Source organism: Myripristis murdjan, chromosome 3 (assembly GCF_902150065.1).
Source record: "Myripristis murdjan chromosome 3, fMyrMur1.1, whole genome shotgun sequence".
NCBI lineage: Eukaryota > Metazoa > Chordata > Actinopteri > Holocentriformes > Holocentridae > Myripristis > Myripristis murdjan.
Window position 1 is genome coordinate 26,427,694 of NC_043982.1, and position 21,988 is coordinate 26,449,681.

A 21,988-nucleotide genomic window follows, 5' to 3' on the forward strand; every position below is an offset into this window, starting at 1 on the left:
GCGTCTCATTTGTATCACTGTAGCACGCCTTTTGGGCTGATTGCAGCAGTATTGACTGTTATCCGGAGAGCCATATGTTAAACACACTACAAACGCTTAAACAGCCTGACTGCAGCATCTGGAACGAATCAGTGGCTCTCATAGAAGCAGCTCAATAGTCATTAGCTAGCTATTGATCGAGATGATGACCTGTATGGAAAGAGACAGTACAGAGCCAAAATGGTGCGACGGTCAGGCTGTAATGAGCTGTGATAGCGTAGTTAAAAATGCGAGATGTGATGGTTTTATTGTCACGGTTCGTTCAGGATTGGCATCGTGTTTGGAAAGTCATTGTGAAGATGAATAATGTTAGTCAGGACTGGATAGGATAACAGACACACATGAGATCTTAATATTCTTGTCATTTTGTTTCTTTGTGACCAGGGGAAGCCGCTTCAACCCGGTGCTGGACATGCTGGCATCGTTCAAGAAGGGCAACATTGGAGGGGTGAAAGTTCACGTGGACAGACTTCAGGTTAGGTTTACTTGATCAGAAAACTGTATTTGCTCATTAATTGATTTAGTCATATATCACACTGACCAACAGGCCTTGATTTGATTCAGTTCGATCCATTGCACTCATTTCATATTTGTATTAAAATATACAAATGTGCAGGTGAGGTAGAAATCCAGTTGGGCTTAGTTAAAATCACATCCAAAGATGCTTGTAAAAATAAATAATCCAATTAAACACAATAAAAAAATTACAAACTAGTTTTGATATCACTGAGTGTTGCTAAAAGTTAAGCCTTAGCCAACTTTTATCTGCTTGGTTTTATGGAGTCAGTTTTCCACCTAATGACTGTGCTTTTTCTTATGCTGTAACAAACTGAGAACTGCTATACAAATCAAGTTTGTTATTGTAAGATGAACAAAATGGACTTTCTGATGCTACATCGAGCCAGGGTCAGTATGATGGGATGTTGGTCTGTCACATTTTCAGTCCACAAAGCAGACTGGATCAGTTTTACTGTCACTGTTACCACCACATCTGATCATTTGCATTTTACGAGATCTTCATAAGAGCAGCCCACACTGATAACAACAACAAAAAAAAACATGCCACCTGCTCCTCTCATTTCAGGCAGGAGGAATATCGCAGCCATCTCTGAAATAAATGTGACACAGGGAGAAATTGTAGAATATTACTAATCTCTCAATAAATCGTATTACAAGGTGTCATCTGTTTTTTTGGGAACACATCAACTTTCCCTGCTACTGCTTCTCTTAAATATCAGCTTATCTGGAGGCCAAAATTTTAATATGCTGAGTCTCGTAGGCACAATAATGACGAGTCTGAATCAAAACAGAGACCGGAGAACCCTGCCACCCAGTTGTTTCCATTGGCTGGATGACTCACAGCTGTTCTGCTTGTGGGTGGAGTAACACAGTTGGTCAGGTTATGTTATGTTTCTCTGGCTTTGTCCCAATACCCACAATTGCAGCCTTTCTGCTCAGCCAAATTGCTACTTGACTTGTGTATGGAGTTGCATCAGCAGTTGCTGACTCACAAATGACATACAGGATACATTTTCTAAAAAAAAAAGATGTAAAATAAAGACACAATTAGCAATCCAAACAGTAAAACAATAGGCTTATCAATCATAAATACATACTATGAAAAATAAGCAAATAAAGATTTAAATAAATTAGAAAATAATTGGTTCACACTTTCTTAATTTATACTGAGCATATTGCCCAATAATGGAGGCTAATATAACTTTTCTTAAAAAGGAATATTTTCTAGCCTGCCATCCTAAATGCCACTCCTTCCTTTCAGCATACAGACTCCTGATGATTTGTAGACTATAGCCCTAAATAGTTCTCCAAAACGATATTACGGTAAGGGTTCATTAAGTGGGGATTAAGTGCACCTGTGTTTTGGCATTTTCAGGTATGGGATGGTCATCCACACTTACTCAATGGCCCATAAATGTGCACTCAAGACTACAAGTGAGGGTACTGGCACAAAGCCTGTGTTTCTTCAACTAATCCTGAAAGTGTAACCTCTCCAATCAGGTTTAACTCTGCCTGATTCTCTAGCATGCAGCCAAGAGTTTCTCAAACCAACCCACCCCTTCTCTCCAACCTGCTGTATTTTCAGAGCAGAACAGCTAGTTTACTGTAGCTTAACTACAACACTATTAACAGACAAACAGCTAATATTTTTTAGCATTCCCCCACAACATCAGTGCAGCCACAAAGCCTAATGGCAGCCCTGCACAGCTCAGCACAGCATGACGTTCAGCATCTAGCTAGGAGGTCTGAACTAGTTTGCGGTAGTCCAGATGAAAAATGTTAGTTACATAGAGAGGTGCCTTTGGTGTTGCTCAGGTTCTCACTTCTTTTAATAGCCTTGGAAACTTTTTTTTCTTGTTTCTGAGCTTTCTCTATCAAAGGCACATTGGGAGCCACACTGTTTATTCATTTATTTATTCTCACTTATACAACTGGTTATTTTGTCTGCCGAATTTTAAATAGTGCACCCATCATGTGGGAGGCAGAGCTTTCTGAGCCTGGATGCTTCACAATGAGTTAAATTAACATGAGAAAAATCAATAATGAAATGGGCCTGAGCCCACCTTCGTCCAAGATTTGTATTTGTCATGAATGCCTAAATTCAGCATACCACAGTACATTATATTCAATTCAATCAACATTTGAAGTTTAGGGTAATATTTTGTGGAGCTGTGTTGTTGTACTGCACTGAAGAAATCCTGATTTTACCAAGTCATTCAGCCTCATATTCATAAATATGTTGAAACAGGGCAGAATAAGGCAGATTAGCCCACCAGTATCAGGTAAATGAAATTTGATTCAAGAAAACTCTGGAAATAAATTGATTAGCATTTGATGCAAGAGAGATCGTCTCACCCTGAATAAGAGACTAAATTGTTAATATGGATAATAGTATGTATATTCAAAACTGTTGTCCTGGGAGTTAAGGCAGATAGTTTCGCTTAAACTTTAGACTAAACTCCACTGCTTTTGCAAACTTATGACAGGCTTTGCAACACAACAAACTGCCTGTGTTCAGCCCAGACAGTTTGTCATATGTTCCCTTTTTTTCTTTTGTTTTCCTTTGCTCTTCCTGTTTAGCTATTCACTTCACAGCAAACTCCTAGAGCTTTGAAAGCACCATGACTCTTTATCATCTCATTGTTATGGGTAACAGGATTGCTGTTTCCCCACGCCTCTGTTTTTTTGGTTTAGAATTGGCTAATATCACAATTAGACCACAGTGAACTGCTCACTTTGCTCCTGCTCTGGTGTATTTTCAAAGCAGCTCAAGTTGTGTCTTCGTATTACCACCTGAGATGCTCACTTGTTCCTGCAGCCATCCACATTTGTATAATTTGAAGTAGTGAAGTGACTGTGCAGCCCGCTACTGCTGTCTCATTTGTCACCATCGACATTTTTCAGACTATTGTTGTGTATACTGCGCCCCCTGACAGACTTCCCCATGGGAATTTATACAGCTGCGTTTGATGGATCTTTTCCTCTGTTATCTTTCCCACAAGTTTGTCTTTGCAGAATAGTTTCCTGGTACATCTCTTTGCTCATTTTCACAGGCATAGTGCTGTTGAATCCCCTGTTGACAGAAAAACCATTTTGCAAATCATTTAATGTGTCTTTTATCACACAAATGATGTAGACCCTGATATCTGGAGCAGTCGTGGAGCAGCTGGACTTCCTGCGTGTCAACGAGGCAGAGTAAGAGCTTCTTTCTGTCTTTCTGACACAACTTCTGGCAGATTTATCTCTGCCAAGGTGGCAGTGGTTACACAACAGGGGGTCTGGGCAAAATCATTATCACAATACTCATGAGGATTTTTTATCCTGTATTTATTTCTATATCTATATACACTCAGTGGCCACATTAATAGGTACACCTGCACAGTCTAATACAATCCAATACAACTTCTCTGCCATAAAGTTTACTTTTATGATGCCTGTAATGCTCAGGTTTTCTTTTTGTGATTGTAATAGAAGTGTTAATTCAATCATTTGTTTTGCATCAAGCTCATAGTTAGTGGTGCTTTTGTACTGGACTGGATTTTATTGAAGTGTTTCTACTATTCTGTTCCCAAAAAATTAGAAACACCTCTAAATATAATGTAGTCCAGTACAGGACCTCTGCAAACTACAATCTCAATAATAAACATATAATTAAACATGCACATTATCCACAGTGTCATCAAAAACTAAACATTATAATCTTTCTTAATTTCTGGCAGAGCTGTTTCATTGAACTGCATTAGATTGTACAGGTGGACCTAATAAAGTGGTCACTGAGTATATATATCACAATGTGATGTATGCAAGGTCACATGTTAAATAGTCAAATTAAGGTTCATCCCATTGAGCCAAGTGGTAATCGGTTTGGACAGCAGAATTGTGTATCACGATATCCCAAAACCAGAACATCACGGTATGATGCTGTTGTAATATGATTAACAGTAATATTAAATTATCACCCAGACCTACACATCAGTATATCTAGTAGATCTGACTGTTCTTCAAATCTAACACTACATCATATTTAGAAGGTTATCATATTATATTTTGCATATTATGCCGTATTGTACAAAGTAACTACTACCTACGCCTATCAGGAAATGTAGTGCAGTAAAATTATAAAGAATCACAAAATAGAAATAGTCATGTAAAGAACCAGTGCCTCAGAAAAGTACTTCAGTGCCTGAGTAAATGTACTTTGTAACTTTCCACCTCTGTAAGGTTATATTGTCATGCCAGTTAGTTTGTTTTGCTGTCAGCAGGAGGTCTCAAACACTCAAAGGCTGCAGGATAAAGAAATAAGTCACTCAAAATGTGTGCTATAGATGACATTTTTTGGTGTAACTGCAATTTAGACAGTGGTTCTGAATAGCAGTTATGTTTCCTATTTCAAAAATGAAAAAAAGTAAAATTGTGATCCACTTATTAAGTATATTAACTAGATACATTTACAGTGGTCCCTCGTTTATCGCGGGGGTTACGTTCTAAAAATAACCCGTAATAGGCGAAATCCGCGAAGTAGTCAGCTTTACAATTATTATAGATGTTTTAAGGCTGTAAAACCCCTCACTACACACTTTATACACTTTTTTCAGACAGGCATTAAAATTTTCTCACTTTTCTCTCTTGTTTAAACACTCTCAAAATTCAAACCTTCGTAGAAAAATAAGTCCAGTATTATAGAATGAATGCATTCTGTACTGTACAGGAGACACGGCACGGAGGAGATTGATTGACAATGGTCTACAGTCCCTTAGCCAATCAGGACGCAGAACACAATGTGCGGGCTCTCCTTTAGCAAATCAGGACGCAGAACACAATGCGCTGTTAAAAAAAAAAAAAAAAATAAAGCATGCAAAATTGGACTAAAAAAAATCCGCGAAACTGCGAGGCCGCGAAAGGTGAACCGGGTTATAGCGAGGGACCACTGTACATAGAAATACATGCTTGTGCTATATGCAAACATGCTTTATGCAAATGAATGTGAGAAAATGCATCATACTATATAGGACATACAAACACTCACACACAGCTTTATGACACAAAACAGTCAAACCTCTCACTGTACATGGGGCCAACACAATTTCTCCCCTGTGTGCATGCCTTTGTGTGTGTGTGTGTGTGTTGTGTGATTGAGTGCAGGATCCCAGAGTTTAAGAGCTTCGAGGAGCTGGAAATGCCAAAGCACTCAAAGGTGAAGAGACAGACGAGCACACCTAACGCCTCAGACCTGGAGCAGCAGCCCGAGATCAACGTGGACGAGTGGCAGCACCGATCAACCTACGAGATCATACAGAAGTTCCATGTGAGTCCACCAGAACAGGAGGAGGGGGAGGCGGATGTTACACTAAAGTAAATCTAAAAAAGCCCCTCTAGCCCCCCTGTGGAAAATAAATCATATTCTGAAAACAAGGTTAAACACAAAGTTTCATGACATGCAGGAAGAATAATATTATGTTCCCTTTTTTGATCAATAAATCAATCAAAAGAAAGAAGCTATGTATAACCAAACTGTTGCTAAGAAATATTTGAAAAACTTCCCCATGAATGTAACTTAACATTGAAAACATGTTCAGTTTCAGTTGCCATAAAAAGGAATTTTTTTAAATCAACAATGTGAGTAAATGAAAGTGGAATAACAAAGTGCGTAGATAGGACCCTTTTACCAGTGTAGAATTTGCAATTAATTAATCAAAGTAATCTGTCTAGTTCATTAGTACTTCAGTTAGTGATTTCCTACATGTCCCAGAATGCCTTTAGTCAATCCTCAGGCAATCCTCAGCCAGTTGCCAATTGAGCAAAATTTCATAAAACTGGAAAAAACTGTCATCAAACTGACTTCTCAAATATACCACAGAAATATATCTTCTAATTGTTGACTTTTAACAGTGCTAAATGGTGGATTTTTCCTTCAACCTTGTTGCTAAACTTGATAAAACCCCTGGCAGTCTTTAAGCTATTCATAAAAGAGAAATATTTAACTAAAATGAATGAATAATTATCATTATTATCATTGTTACCTGTTAAATGAAGACAAATTTTATCAGAGCAGTATCAGTCATTTATGTATCATCAAAGCAAAGCACTCTGACATCATATGCACCTACACCAACTACTTACACCACAGAGAGGAAATTGGATGTAAACAGTGAAACATTTATATCTGTCAGAAAAGTGCCCATTTATGCAGTGTAAAGTTCACAACCTGTAGTTGCTCTGTAGGAAACCTCAAGCTAGAGGTCAGACTGAGGAGCAAACACGAAGACTGAATGATTAAAAGTCATTTGGCCTTCAGCGATACCTAAAGGCAAGGACGGGAAACTTTAGTGACAATATTTGCTTTAGTCTCTGACTATGCCATGAAACCCATTTGTTCTGATGCAGCTTGTTCTTCAAAAAATCTGTGCAACCATGTTATTGAACTGGAAATTGAAATTGAATAATGTGATTGTGTCATACAGTCCTGTGCAAAAGTCAGAGACCATTTTAATTTTCAGTCTAAACAGCCATCAGATGCAAATTATTAATTTTTTCAGTGTCAAATGTTTTCAGTAAAACATAAAAGAATGGATCAAAGTAAATTTCAATAGCAAAGTGTAGGCTATTTATATCTTTGCATTGTAACAAAGTATATATTTATATCTCGACATACATCTTGACAAGATGTAAATAGCCTACACTTTGCAACAAAAATTCACTATGAGTGCGACCCATGCCCTAATGTTTTATGAGTTAGATGGTTAATGCACCAATGTGGCCTGCCTGTACATACTGGGAACATTTCAATAATGCACAAGTTTGTGTGTGTGTGTGTGTGTGTGTGTGTGTGTGTGTGTGTGGACACTGCTCCATATCTCCTGTTTGACACCACCTGGCAGCAGCCTGTGTTTTGTCTTGCACCGTGTGTTTCTCTCCTCCCCAGCCTGATCTTCCTGTCTGTCTGTGTCTTTGCTCAGGACTCTGACTGCTTGGCCAGTCAGGCTCAGCTTGCTTGCATTCTCCTCAGGAGAGAAGGACCAGACTTCCTGGCCAAAGATGGTAAGCGCACAGTGACATGCGCACACACAGAGCAGCGTAAACAGCCCATCACTGGCTGCAGCAGAATGGATTCAGATTGGCTCATTTGCCAATCATGTCCATGGATCACCATTGTTTACTTGTGAGGGAGCGAGGGCCGCAGTTAGACCTGTCAGCAGTACAGCCCATTAATAGCTTTGCTAACATCACTGTGTCCCTTCTATTCCTGCAGTGTTTTACATCGAAATACTGGGAACTAAGGCTCATTATATGACTTTTTAATGCAAGCTGATGAGCTTGTTAATCTCAAAATAAACACATTATCTCATACTGAAACAATTAGATGATAAATTGGTCAGCAGAAAATCAATGATTATAGTTTTGTTTGAGTAATCATTTGTTACTGCTCTAAGTTTATTTAAGTAAAAATATAAACATTTGCTGATAGCAGCTTCACAAATGCTAAGATTTTGCTTTTCCTGTTTGATTTTAGAGAACCTGATGGACGAGCTCGAGAGAATCTATAGAAGAGCTGGAAGCAGGAAGCTTTGGTCAGATACACACACACACACACACACACACACACACACACACACACACACACACAAATATGTACACACACTAGCCTTACAGTCAATGTGGTATACGAATGTGCTGTACTTTCAGTATCTTAAATTGTTCAATCCGAATATACTTTGAAATAATTCATGTTCCAGCACACACCAGAATTATGAAGAAAGACATTTTTATTGAATGGCAACTACAGCCAAACCAATGTATTGCCTATAGCACATCAGTTGGCAGAGCTGTGTTTTATAATTGAGCTAATGTTGCAGATTGTTGTTATGGAGCAACTGTAAAAATATCAAGCTTCCAGTACATAATTATTTTATTAGTATATCTGAGGATTTCTTGCAACAAATGTGTGTTTTTTATGTATAAGGAAAACAAATGTCAGTATCTATATAAGCCAGTGGCTGTATTCATTACACAGGAATTGTAGGCTATAAAAATCAAGTAGCAAACAAGGGTTAGAGTAGTTTTTCTCAGTCCATATATATCCAACGATCAACCTGAAATCACCAGAAAATTAATAGTAATCCATATCTAAAACTTTACCGTTGTGTGTTAAAATTACCATTGGTGCACTCAGGACTGTGCTCCATCCATCTGTTCACTTGCATCAATAATTTATCACACTGACTTTTGCTCCACTTTATCTCCAGATATTTAATTGATACACTTAATTTGTTAGTGGCTGGTAGCAAATGATAGGCTATTGGAGGCTTTTGGTGAAATGAAGTGACTTTTTACTAGGCAACAAGATTTTGTTTTAGTCCCTGCAACTTGATTCATTTTGTTGGAGTCCCTTTAACATTCTGTACTCTTCTTAATCTGTTCTTTTCTGTTTTGTCTTTTCACACAACCACCTCTATTTTGATGGTAAAATAACTGCTATTTAATTTGGCCAAACTACTGTAGGCTGGCAGTGCGCCACTCTGCAGCCATTATCAAGAAGTTTGCCAGCTCTATAGCCCCTCACATCACTACAATTCTGGTGCATGGGAAACAGGTAATGATGAGGGAGAGACAGACTAATGCCTCTGCATGTGTAGACCCAGTCAGACGGCTAGCTAGCTGACAAGCTTGAGAGCTGTGTGGACTTTAGCCAACCCTAAAGGTGCGATCTCTCAGTAACCAGGGTGTCTGCAGGTCTTATAACAACTCATTTGCAATCACTGGGAAAACATTTTTGAAGTGTTAATTAAGTTAAGAAACAAGGATAAAACTTATGGTTAATATATAACTATTCTTAATATATAACTTCCCTGAGTGCACAGAGAATGTGATTGCAGAATTTTGATAGAAATAACCTACAGTCTGAGCTTGGCCGCTGGTCACTGTTTTCAATAATTTATGAGTGAAACTGGTCATAAATTTTATTTCAATCTGCCATCAAAAAGGTCTTAAAAAGTAGAATGTGAAATTCAACTTAATTCTCAGAAAATCTTGCATTTAACTGTACTCTAATCTGTAGTCACCCTGCTAGTGAGTAGTGCATAGCATTTTTGTAACATGTCTAATGATCTTAATCTTAGCATGTTGCTGAATGGCTGATTGCCAGCAATGCTATCTCTGGTTAAACTGTTAGGGTTAGAGCAGCAAGGTGGCTAATACACACAGGCGATGCTTGCTGGGCTAAGCTAGTGCACACGTTGATTCAGACGTGTGCATTAGCTTGGTTTCTGTGTCGGCTTTGCCTTCATTAACCGCAGCACCAGCCTGGACCTCCAGCCCTGCTCCTCACCCTCTGCAGCATCACCCACTAAGCTCACTCACCCCGGATGGATCAAATGGATGGTTGTTTTACATTGTCCCCCGTTTAGAGTCCATGCTTTGGTTTGGTCTGGATTTGTGTCAGATGTCGGCTTACTTGACAGCTCAACAACCTTTATTGTACTCTGATATTTGTTTTTGTAATTAATATACTCTTAACATCAGTGAATTTGATTACGGCGCTGACAAAAAAAGCCTGCAGGCTCGTCTCCAGGTTGCTGTGAAACATTATCAATATTCAGTTCAATTTCTTTTCTCATTTACTTAACACGGGCTAGGAAGTGGAGCTTGAAATAGGTTCCCAACAAAGCATCAGTGGCTTGACACCGCCTCATGCCTCATGAACATTAAGGCTTTGTTGCATTTTTATTTGCCACACACAAGGTGCGCCATCGCATTTCTGCAGGTTTAAGCACTGATTAATTCCACACACTCCAAACAAGATGTGTTCTCCACATGTAAGGGAGGCAGGGTGTGTTTCAGCTGATTATATTCATGGGTCTATTGATTAAATTCTATTTGTACGTTCATTGCTTCTGCAAGGATGTCTTCAAGTCCATTTGTGTGGCAATAGCAGTCTGAGCTCCATGTGGCGATAACCGCAGTTCACGTCTGTAGCTTTTTTTCTCCATAGGATTCCTGCAGGCAAGAGGAGGCAACTGCAGGCTGCTGGCACTGTTTTAAATTATTAATTCAGAAATTAGTGAACATTAAAATATTTTCTGGAAAGCCACCCCATTCCTCTGGCTTTAAATAAATTCCAATATAATAACATCTAGTTGTCTTAAGGCCGGACAGAAAGCTCAATTTTGATGCCTCTTTTAATTCCAAAATAAACACAACTTGGGTTTTAATGGAGAGTTTTGAAGTAATGCAACAATGCATCAAACTGTTGGTGATTTTCACAATGTTTTGTGTATTTCTGTGAAATATTGAATATTTCTACTAAATACTGATTCAGACCTTTTAGATATGGCATTCATGGGGACATTCTGATTTAAAAATATATATGTAAGCCACATTTTGCAGACATTATGCACTGTGCACATATCTGATTCGTAGCTGAAACAGTTACTTTTGACTTAGCAGGTCAAAAGTCAGTTGCTTTGCAAGGAGTCTGTCAGTGTTACACATTTATTGTCCCTTTTCTTGACTCTGCAGTTGAGTTCAGGAGGTGGATCACTAGCCTGGTTCTTTGTTCTTTAAACCAGAGTAAAAAAAAATGAATCTGACATCCGGGCTGTAGTCATTAGTTGTTATCTGTCATGAATAAGAGTGTTCTTGTGTTTTTGCCACCAGGTCTGTTGTCCGTCTTGCTGCCAGTCTCTTAACTAAGCTAGTGGACAGCCTTGCACCCAGTATTACTAGTGTTTTAGTGCATGGCAAGCAGGTAAGTGGACACACAGACAGTCGGGGCCTCAATAGTACAATTGTCCCTTTTAGAATCACAAATATTCAGATATTTTGGCAAATGGCATGTTGGGACACAATTTTAATGTTCACTGATTATTAAAATTAAAAGGGAATTGGCGATGATGTATGGAAACTTTAATCACGATCACAAGCTCCTCATGCTGTCATCCTATGGGAATTGCTGAAAGTAGGTGTGCAGCATGTGTTGTCTTCATCACCACAGCTAACGTCCGTGTATGTGTGTGTCTCTGCGTGTGTGGTTGTGTCTAAGCTCTAGTTGTCACGAGGCTGCCAGTTTGACCTTTGTGAAACCCTCGATGTTGTTCACTATGTCCATATGTCAGGCTACATCCAGACACACTTCATGTACCAGTCAATAGCTTGTGACCCAGGAATCTGTCTGATCCCACTTCCTCACGGTGCGCTGAGTTTCAGCTCACCGCTTCGTTCCTGTCAAGTGTTACCCGGAGATTAGCCGCCTCTCCAGAGTGTCAGTTATCTTGCCTCGTTTTTGCCCTCCTGAAGAGTTTTAGGCATTTCATTATACTGAAGTAGCTCAAGGTGTGAATCTGCATATAGATTGCGTACCAGAGGGAATGCTTTTCTCAACAAGATTGAGAAAGCTGATTTAGAATTTGAGACGGATGCCTTCTCTTGCATACAGTAGCAGCTCAGTAGGAAGATATAAGAGGCACCAGCCCATTTATTTTAGCTGGAAAAAGGCACAGTGACTATAGCTTTTATTGTATTTCTTGCAGATGTAAAAGCTCAACATTATATTCCTTGTGCATGCTGTATGCGGCAGGTCATTTCCCCCTCTTGTTTTCATGCTCTTTGCTGGAGCAGAAGCAGAGTTCAGATGTAAAGATGAATCATATATCTGAGTCTTCAAATTGCTGGATTTCAACATCAGAGGGCCAGCTTTTCAGAGAGATTAAAGGAGATAAAACGGCGTCCTCTTCTGAGGGAGAAAGCAGAGGTGTAATTTTCATAAGATAGCTTTGAGGAGAAACAAAATAAAAAAAAGGGGTAATCTTGGGATCTGTAATTTTTCCTCCTTTCACTTTTATGTTACTCTGTGAGAGAAGGCCAGTTTTAGAATGATGGAACAGAGATACTTACACTGGACGATGGGGGAAGTGGATCACACTGTGTAGCACATGCAGATGCATGCACACACACACACTCACAGACACACACATGTTTGTTCACCTGTTCCTACAAACAGTCACAAATGCTTGAATGTATAAACACAACGTGTCTGCTACATTTCAGACGCCACCCTAATGCTGTCTTGTTCTGGTAGCCTCCTCCTTCCCCTCATATGCCCACCTTTGTGTGTGTGTATGTGTGTGTGTGTGTATGTGCGTGCACATGTTTGCCAGGTGACTCTGGGTCTGTTTGGGCATGAGGAGGAGGTGATCTCCAACCCGCTGTCACCAGGCGTGATTAAAGGTATCATCTACACCCAGTGTACCCCTCAGGGTGGGGAGCGGGAGGCCGTGCTGCAGCAGGAGCTCGTCATCCACATCGGCTGGATCATCTCCAACAACCCCGAGCTGTTCAGCGGCATGCTGAAGATCCGAGTCGGGTAGGCGGGAGGCGATGAATCCAGGAGTCCAGACTACGTTTTGTCATGCCAGCCTTTCTAGCTATGAGCAGCTGCTGGCTATCATGTCAAAATCCGTTTCCTTATACCACAAAAAGCCTCGTGTTTTGGAGTTGCTTCCCATTACTTGTTGTGAATTATGTCATTGCTCCCATCAAACTGAATCACAGTTGTCCTGGAAGAGGGCTGACCCTCACATTTTCAGGCATCTTGGTTATTTGACATCACCTTAATTTGACTGTATGGAAGGTTGATGGTGCAAAAATGGTAAAATAACTATAGCAACAAGAAACTTAAGTGCAAAGCTAACTATGTTAGCTGTCACCCCCTACCCCGTTTTTAAAATAAAATTGCTTTTAGTATTGTGATTATTTTATAGCGCTTAATTGTGGCATAACTAACACCAACAATGAGCTAGCTGAGCAAATTTTAGTAGATGTGTGTCGTATTTAATCCATTTTGGCAAATCCATGACATCTACAATGTTAGCCAAATCAATATTGTTCACCAATTCAGCTAGTTGCATCTCCATTGCAAGACTGTCTGATTGTTGTTGGATAATGTTCCCAAAATTAAATAGCTCTCCTGTTTTGATGCACTTCATGGAGACAGTACCTGCGTAGTCCCCACTTTGTGCATTAAAACCCTTCAAGGCAACCCTTGGAGCGGATTACTATCAAAAATTATTGAATAAGCAGCATTATTTGGGACTTTGACACACTCTGACAAACCCTGTTTCCTAAAGCCCTTTGAAGGATTCAATTAATAAATTACATTGTGAGGCAAAACCAGGAAACAGAAGACAAAGAGTTTGTTGTCAAAAAGACTTCTATCAAGTATAAATCTGGTACCTAGCCTTGTAATGATGTTGTTGACTGTGTGTGTGTGTGTGTGTGTGTGTGTGTGTGTGTGTGTGTGTGTGCATGCTGTGTTCAGGTGGATTGTCCAGGCCATGAAGCACGAGCTGAAGATCAGAGCAGGAGACATGCAGCCGCAGGACATCTACCAGCTGTCCCCCAGTGACGTCAAACAGCTGCTGTTGGACGTCCTGCAGCCACAGCACACCGGCAGGTACACACACACACACACACACACACACACATGCACACACAAATATCACACACACATGCAAACAGTTAAACAAATAGTGTATATAGAAATTATGTTGTGTGCTGTTTTTCTTTCCCAAACAGAATGCAATTTGGATCTCACAAAAATTAAATGATGAAAATATACTTTACCAATGATGGAAAATGACTGATAAGGGTGTGACTGACGTGACAAATTTGTCCTTAAATCATACCTTGTTTTGATAAAGACAGGAGTGTTATTCACTCCTGTCTTTATCAAAACCAATTAATTTAAGAACAAATGACACCTTTATTACTTTTTTCATCAGTTAATATTTTTATTTGGAGATAGCATGTCTTTATCATGGTTTGACAGTTTGATGATTTATTATTAGTGATTTATTTGTTTTCAATACTTTTGGCAGCTGTAGTTTTCCCTGTAGATACTTGTTTTTTGTTATCTTCAGTGCTGTCTTTTTGTCATCTGCATCTTATTTCCTGCTGGTGGTTTCCTGCTGGTCACCTGCTGTTGTGACCCAATTTCCCCAGGATGATTATTGAAGTTTCCTCTCATGCAATCAAATCTAAATCTAATAAATGCTGACACTTTCTAATCTGCAACTTTTTTCATATTGTCTGTTTTGCTATTCTCTATAGCCGATCGACACCATACAGCAACAATTAAGCCTCTAGTCAGTTCATGTTCGTGTTTAACACCTTAATGGGGTCCTTTTTTCCTGGGGAAAATCCTTTGCTGTACAGGAAGTGATGCATTTTACATTTATGGATTTGACAGCCGTGGCTTGTTCAGTATAAATATAATAAGGTCAAAGAAATCAAAAAATAGCCGCATTGTATACCATTCTTCATTGGTGTTATAGTATGTTGAGTCAGTGCCTTTGATGCAAAACACCAAAGTAATGACTACTTTTTATCAAAGGTGTTGTCTGAATCAAGAAAAACAAGAATCTTGTTATTTGTCACTCACAGACAATTCAGTGTTGAATGTGCCACACAGTTCTCTGACATTATATTGGTGGTTTTCTTTTTATTTGTGTGGTTTTACCTTCTTTTTTCTACTACTTAATTTTATCTGGATTGTTTTTGACTGCTTTTTTTCATTATACAGGATATACAGGAGAGCCACCTGACTAGTCTATTAGGGTTTTCCGGTCTCCTCCTGTGACATGTTCTATGTTCTGTGTTTTTTCCCCACTTAATCCCTATGCATGTATATGTTTTTTCTGCTGTTCCCATATGTATTCAATTATATTACACAGATATGTGCAGTAAATAAAACCATGTCAGATCATCGTTCATAGTAACATAAGTTCTTGTCATACACTCACCACACTACACATTTGACTCTGACCAATCAGCACATGCCATCTTTCTGGATGTAGCATGATGTCCACAGGTGTTGGTGAGGGCGGGAACAAATCCACAGTCTCAAAGCCAGAACATGTCTTAAGAGTTGAGTTGAGAGAGAGAGAAGGGCAAAAAAAAAACAAACAAAAAAAAAAAACTCATGATATGATAAACTTTGTGTCGGGATGTTGCCGGCTGTCCATACCACAAAAATCTAACTTCTTGAAACATGTCAGATCTGCATGGTGTAAAGACACCTGACCCAAAACCACCAAGTTCTTATTCAGACACCACGTTGAATTCATGAGATCTGATTGTGGCATCAGACTTGATTCATCCCTGCTGACCTCTCCGCTCTCAGGTCTTGGCTGAATAGGCGTCAGATCGACGGCTCTCTGAACAGAACTCCTCTGGGTTTCTATGATCGTGTCTGGCAGATTCTGGAGAGGACACCCAACGGCATCATGGTGGCTGGCATTCACCTCCCACAGGTAACAAAATTCACTTTCACCACTGCTGTGCGTCTGCTCTACAGAGCTCTGGTTCAAGATGGCACTGTGCAGATTGTGTGACTGTACTGTCAGCTGGGTGGCTAGCACTTGGCTCTGAATTTTGTGGTGTGACATTTATCAAAAATACCATCAAAACTTAAATTAAGGTCAGGATAGATGGATAGATGGATACTGTAAAAGACATCACTTCCACAGATGTCATTATGGTTTACCGTGCTGTTGTTACTCAACAGTATCTAATTACTATTAAAAAGAGGTACACACAATACCAGATTTTTTCAGAAACCAAATTTTCTGTGTGTGTATGTGACCTGTATTAAGTCAAATGGGGGAAAAACATAAAACTTACCTCCGATAAAAGCATCCAACTTCAACTATTTGGCTGACTTCACACAGGTAGGATAATCAACATGAGAATGCTGAAATGTTGTCATTTGCGGAAAAAAGGTCATTCTGTCCAAGTTCTGTTTTATTATTTTTAACATTTTGTTTCATTTGAGTGAAGACAGTTTTACACAGTTTTCATAGCATATTTTCATCAAAACAAAGCACTTGTCCCTGTAATTGTTTTTTAACAGACCAACAGGCAGCATTAATCAATGTCAATTCAGTAGCACTTGCATCAGTATTCATTTTGGCTTCGATAGACAGAAGCCTCTGGAGTGAAGTAGAGGAGAGAGTGTCCCAAATATAATTTAAAAAAAACAAAAAAACAAAGCAAACAAAAAAAAAGACATTTTTATAAAACTTTACTATGCTTAGTCTGTCCCTTTTCCCCTACCATTATTAAAGTTAAATCACCTGATCTGTTTAAAGGCGGTTTAAACATAGTTTAAAGTTTAAAATTAGCACCTTGTTGAAGTTAAAAAGAACTTAAAAGTTTGGAGGATAAAAATGCACAAATACATAAATGAGTAAAAATGTGGGATTGCGAGATTCATTTTCCTGGGTCCCAACGGGCTCATGACAGAAGTCTAGAAATTATGGTTGGGTCCAGGTCGGATTCAGTCATGTTGGCGTTATTTTAGTGAAACTTGACTCTAAAACAAATAAAAATGATGGACCTACTGTCTGTTCTGGGCAACTTCCTGAGTGCTGGAATTTACATGATGACGCTGAAGGCAACATGTAGGCTATTTCAGACTGTAAGTGTAACCTGTCATTGCAGGACGAGTAAAATCTGTGGCTTGGGTCGGGTTCGGACACAAAAAAAGAACATCTGTTGGGTTCGGGTTGGGTTTGGTTTGGTTACTGTGCTCCCATCTTGGGTGAGGTTCAGACAAATATGCTGCCCGATCCGCACTCTGCTGTCAAAGAAGAGTGAGATTTGTAAGTGAATCTAAGTTTTCTTCAATTCTCTTTTTTCTCCCCTCCGTGGCAGCAACCCACCCTGTCTGATATGACCATGTATGAGATGAACTTCTCTTTGCTGGTGGAGGACACACTTAAGAACATCGTCCTGCCGGAGTACAGGCAAATCATAGTGGAGGTAACACAGCCATTCACCACCAGAGAAAAGGAACCGAGTCACAGTAAAAGAAAATGATTAACACCAGGGCGAACGGGAATGGATTTGTACTTGACATGACATTGACTTTGCTCTTGCTATTCTGTCACCTGTCAAAAGTCTCTTTGCCCTCTCCACCTTGTTCAAAATGCAGCTGCTGGGATTTTTAAGTGGCATAAATACATGAAATTACATCTCTCCGGTTCTGGCTTTTCTTCGCTGGGTATCTGCACTGCAAAAATTTCCATCTCAACAAGTCTCATATTCAAAGCTAAAATCTTGCTTTTCTTCAAACTACTGAAAAATTCTGCCAGTGGGTTAATTTTACTTGTTTCCAATGCCAATCAACTTTTCTGTCATTTTCTTTTGTCGTTTTCTTGATCCCAGTGGGCTGATTTGCCTTATTCTGCCATGTTTATTCATATTTATTCTATGACAGAAAAATCCCTGAAACAAGTAAAACCGCACTGGAAACAAGTGGAATTATTTTATCCCACCGGATAAATTTTTAAAGGGACGGTAAACACAGTTAAAAATTGTTTTGATTTGGGTTGTTTTTGAGTACTATGAATAATTAAATCCTTTATCTCTTGTATTGCTTGCATGTACTTTTGCAATTTGACTTGTAAATGTTGTACCTTTGCTGTATTGTTGTCTCTTCGAAAAGCACATTGAATTTACCGTGCTGTATGAAATGTGCTATAAAAAAATAAAGTTGCCTTGCCCATCTTTACCATTCACCAATATCTGAGAGTTCCTAAAATCCAGCAGAGTTTAGGGATGCATTTTCTAATGTGATACAGTCCAGCAGGGTTGGGTGGGCTTTAGCTCCTCTTGTAGGATAATAATATTGTTTTGCTGTGAGACCAACCAACTGTAGTAAGAATATCCCATTTGTTGGATTTGAAATATCCAGGGGTCTTACTAGTGCTGCTAATGTTTTCCTGGCTAACATTGCAGCTTGTTAAAAATTTACACTTAAGAGGCTTGTAGTAGTAGAGTTGATGTGAGAAAGCCAACGCTTGAAGCCATTGCTGTATTAGATGGAAATGCTCTGCTAGCCCTCACCTCTTCTTATGTCATTAATGTTAGATTGATAAAATAATCCTCAGCGTGCCATGCTCACAAACTAACAATTACTGTGTTCTGCCATTTGCTGAGCCTCTCAGAGGATAGCAGGTGCAATTGAAAGTCAGTCAAGCAGTCAGTCAAGCAGGGGCAGGAGTAAACACTGAAATGTGTTCAGATTGGCTCACCCCCACTCTTACCTGTGAGAGGTTATATTATAGATTATAATCCCTCACTAGCAAAACCGCTAGTTTGACTCAGAAAGGAAGAGAAAACATCCTCTAGGCATTTCTCTGCAGGGAAAGGACTTTGCATTCTCACAGTTTCATGATGTTTTCTGCACCCAGTGATGACAATATACATTTTCATGAGAAAAAAAAATGCACATTTTAGTTTACCGTCCCTTTAACTCTAAATATGACTAAATATTTTTTTGCAGTGTGCTAGTTTTGCTTTTAATATTTTAGTGATTTTACTGTTAAATTCTGGTTAAGTCTGAACCCAAGTAAAATCAACGACCTTTTAACCCCTATGAGCAAGTTAGCAGTGTAATTTTGAGACTAAATGCAACCAGGCATTTGGTTTTGAAACACCCTGCTTAAAGAATTTAGGCCAGTCAGTTAAGTTTTATTTAGCCGTCTAGTACAACTGGTATCAATATAAGTAATATCAGTCGTGTCAGTATCAGTGTCTGACAGTGTCCTCTCTGTATGAGCAGCTGTTGATGGTCGTGTCCATTGTTCTGGAGAGAAACCCAGAGCTGGAGTTCAGTGAGAAGGTGGATCTGGACAGTCTGGTGAAAGAAGCCTTCAGTGACTTCCAGAGGGATCGCAGCCGCTTTGAAGGCATAGAGAAGCAGGTATGGAGATGTCAGATAGACCTTTAGCTGATATTATAATCACTGCATTTATCATGGCACGAATGCTGTCTTGATTTTGATTGGCTGGTAAGTGCATTATCATTTGTCCATAGAGAAAACCTGCAGTGAAACCATCTCATTGGCATTGTAAAATGAATATGCTCTTGAACTTTGAGGTGTCAATCCAGCCATACAGTTTACCTAAATTGTTTAATTAAATGGTGTTACAAAGCCTGGTCTAATAGAAATATAATACAAGAGTGGCATTTTCCAATTTTGTTTTTCTTTATGAGATTTCTTCCATTATATTACACTCAGAAAATCATATAACCATGACTGGATGTTTTTTTGTTGCCCAGCTTTCAAATAACAGCCTCACAGCAGCACAATTCAGTTACACTGTTAAATAATGATTGCATTTTGATGAGGTAATTACACTTTTCAAATCACAGTCTGTCTGTCGCTCTCTCTCGGGTGTTTTTCCTTTGTGTTCAACCCAGGACAACATGGAGGCGTTTTACAACACCCCTCCAGTGGGGCAGAGAGGAACCTCCAGCTACCTGACCAAGGCCGTCATGATCCAGCTGCTGCAAGGCGACGTGAAGCCCTGCAAGGATGACCCATGCTCTGTTAGCTAGATTTCAAACAGTTCTCACCCTCTAACTCCACCCTCACCCTCAGGCCCCATCCCTGATCTGCAGTAATGTAATTATGAGGTTACCCAGACAAGGACAGTCATTTCTCCTTTAGATGTGTCAATAAAATAACCTTGAACCTCCCTAGTACCCTCTCCTATAGGTACCTTTCTCCTACAAATTATGTTTTCTGGGCAACTTTTTCATTAGTAGCAATAACTTGATATACAGAGCTCAGAGGGTTTCTGGCTGTTACGTATTGCTCTTTTAGCTGAACCTTTCTTTACCCTCAAGACCTGGTGATTTTGAAATGGTCCCATTTTGATTCCATCTCTGACAAGCCCAACCAAGCTCATTTTTAACCTCACATTTGTAACCTTCCTTTGCTGTACTGTATCTCTCGAGTCACCAGCAATAACCTACCTTGTACTCAGCAGCGGTAGATCGTATTGAAGAAGCAGCGGTTCTCAAATTGGTGCATTCGGACCCCAAACAGGCTTTGAACAAGTGTAACAAATCACCAGAAATATGAGGCAATTAATTCTGCTGTAATTTCATTTAGGTACAATTCAGTCATGTCGGTTTGGGGATCCAAAATGTCTGTGTGTCTTCAGCATTTAAAAGTCCAAGAACCACTGCATGACATTGTGTTACATTTGGATTTTATATTGAATCATATAGTATCATCGCCATCACAATACATATCAGGGCTGTGTGTTTGTTGTACTGTTTTGAGGAACTCTGCGTCTTATTACCTCTTTGCATGCAGAGTCTGCAGCATGACAATAGCAAATGTTTGCCATAACCACTGTGTGGGCTTCTCTGATCAGTGCTACTGAATGTTATGAGTCACAAAATAGAGTTTCTGAGAGGCCCGGTTTGGAAAGCAGGGCTCTGCATGACAATGACTACTGCTTATTTGAAGTCTTAGGACTTAGGGCTTTTTAAAAAATAATGTGTTTCGGTGAATGTCGGTAACAGAATGCTCTGCTGTCATCCTAAGGTAGAAGTGATGAAAGACTTAACTCTGACTTATTTTAAAGTGTTTATCTTGGAGTGTGCCTACCTGAATATCATCACTGTGATGAATCCGCCTGGCCTTGTCATTGTGTGCGTGTGTGTTTACCCTTGTCATCCACGAGAAGTATTTTTAACTTGATGTAGTTTGAAAGAATAAAGCTATCATGGAAACTATAAACATTTTCCTTTTTCTCACTTTACTATCAGCATTTGAGTTTGTATTTATGTGTGAGCCTGCAAATAAATGGGGTCTGCAGTATACTGTTGGCTCAAGAAACATTTTCCCCCTGTTCCCCCCTGCTGTTGTGAGGTAAATGTACAATACAGAGCTGTGCTGGGATAATAGGCTGATTATGGGTTTCATCACTCAGTACAACCATAATACAACATAGTAAATAAATGTTTAATGGCAACAAAGTATGACTGTTCAATATTATGTTTATGGCCCACAAATTAGTCTTGCAGTGGCACTGGCTAGGTAACCAAAATCTATGTTAAAAACGCCATTATCACACCATTGAATCGCTGTTATCAGTCCTAATCACCCCCACAGAGCATTGGCCAGTAGCCTATAGGTCCCTGCTGTACCTTAGTGGATCAGAACGCTATTATCATCTATTTCTATTGCTCTCAAACACTAGCTTTAGCAACTTTTCTTATCTTTCATTAGCTACTTGGTTAAGGTTAGGACAAGGTCGTGGTTTCATGGTCATGGTCATGGTCAAGATTCGGAAAGGGTTTGTTGAATTCAACAGAAAGCATGTTACTAAAAGGGCCATCTGCTATTGGCTGATCTTTGGTGCCAGGTGATGTCACCACCTGTTGTGCTCTAAAGAAAGTGACATCACTGGGCAGTATCAGATTAGCCAATAACCGATGGCCATTTTAGTAGCATGATTTCTTCTATTAGATGTCAGGCTTTACACAGGTTTGAATTTTGGGTTTGCTTGCTCTTTAAAATAACAATAATAATAACAAAATAAATAATATAACTTCAATGGATAACTTGATAGCT

The 21,988-nt window shown here is 39.3% G+C and overlaps 1 protein-coding gene across 3 annotated transcripts in view; it reads left to right on the forward strand.

Moving 5' to 3' along the window:
* phkb (phosphorylase kinase, beta) overlaps nt 1-21,147 on the forward strand; it is a 146,252-nt gene extending 125,105 nt beyond the window's left edge. For 2 of the 3 annotated variants that reach the window (XM_030077130.1, XM_030077138.1), the window contains 12 exons: nt 424-514; nt 3,695-3,753; nt 5,701-5,863; nt 7,515-7,596; nt 8,069-8,126; nt 11,212-11,302; nt 12,711-12,916; nt 13,871-14,005; nt 15,734-15,863; nt 17,266-17,373; nt 19,178-19,318; nt 19,819-21,147. In XM_030077130.1, coding sequence (XP_029932990.1) covers nt 424-514; nt 3,695-3,753; nt 5,701-5,863; nt 7,515-7,596; nt 8,069-8,126; nt 11,212-11,302; nt 12,711-12,916; nt 13,871-14,005; nt 15,734-15,863; nt 17,266-17,373; nt 19,178-19,318; nt 19,819-19,956 — 1,402 coding nt within the window. In that variant the 3' untranslated portion in view covers nt 19,957-21,147. The remainder of the gene's footprint in view (nt 1-423; nt 515-3,694; nt 3,754-5,700; nt 5,864-7,514; nt 7,597-8,068; nt 8,127-11,211; nt 11,303-12,710; nt 12,917-13,870; nt 14,006-15,733; nt 15,864-17,265; nt 17,374-19,177; nt 19,319-19,818) is intronic. The other variant, XM_030077121.1, reaches the window with a different exon arrangement.
* The last annotated feature ends 841 nt before the right edge of the window (nt 21,148-21,988 follow it).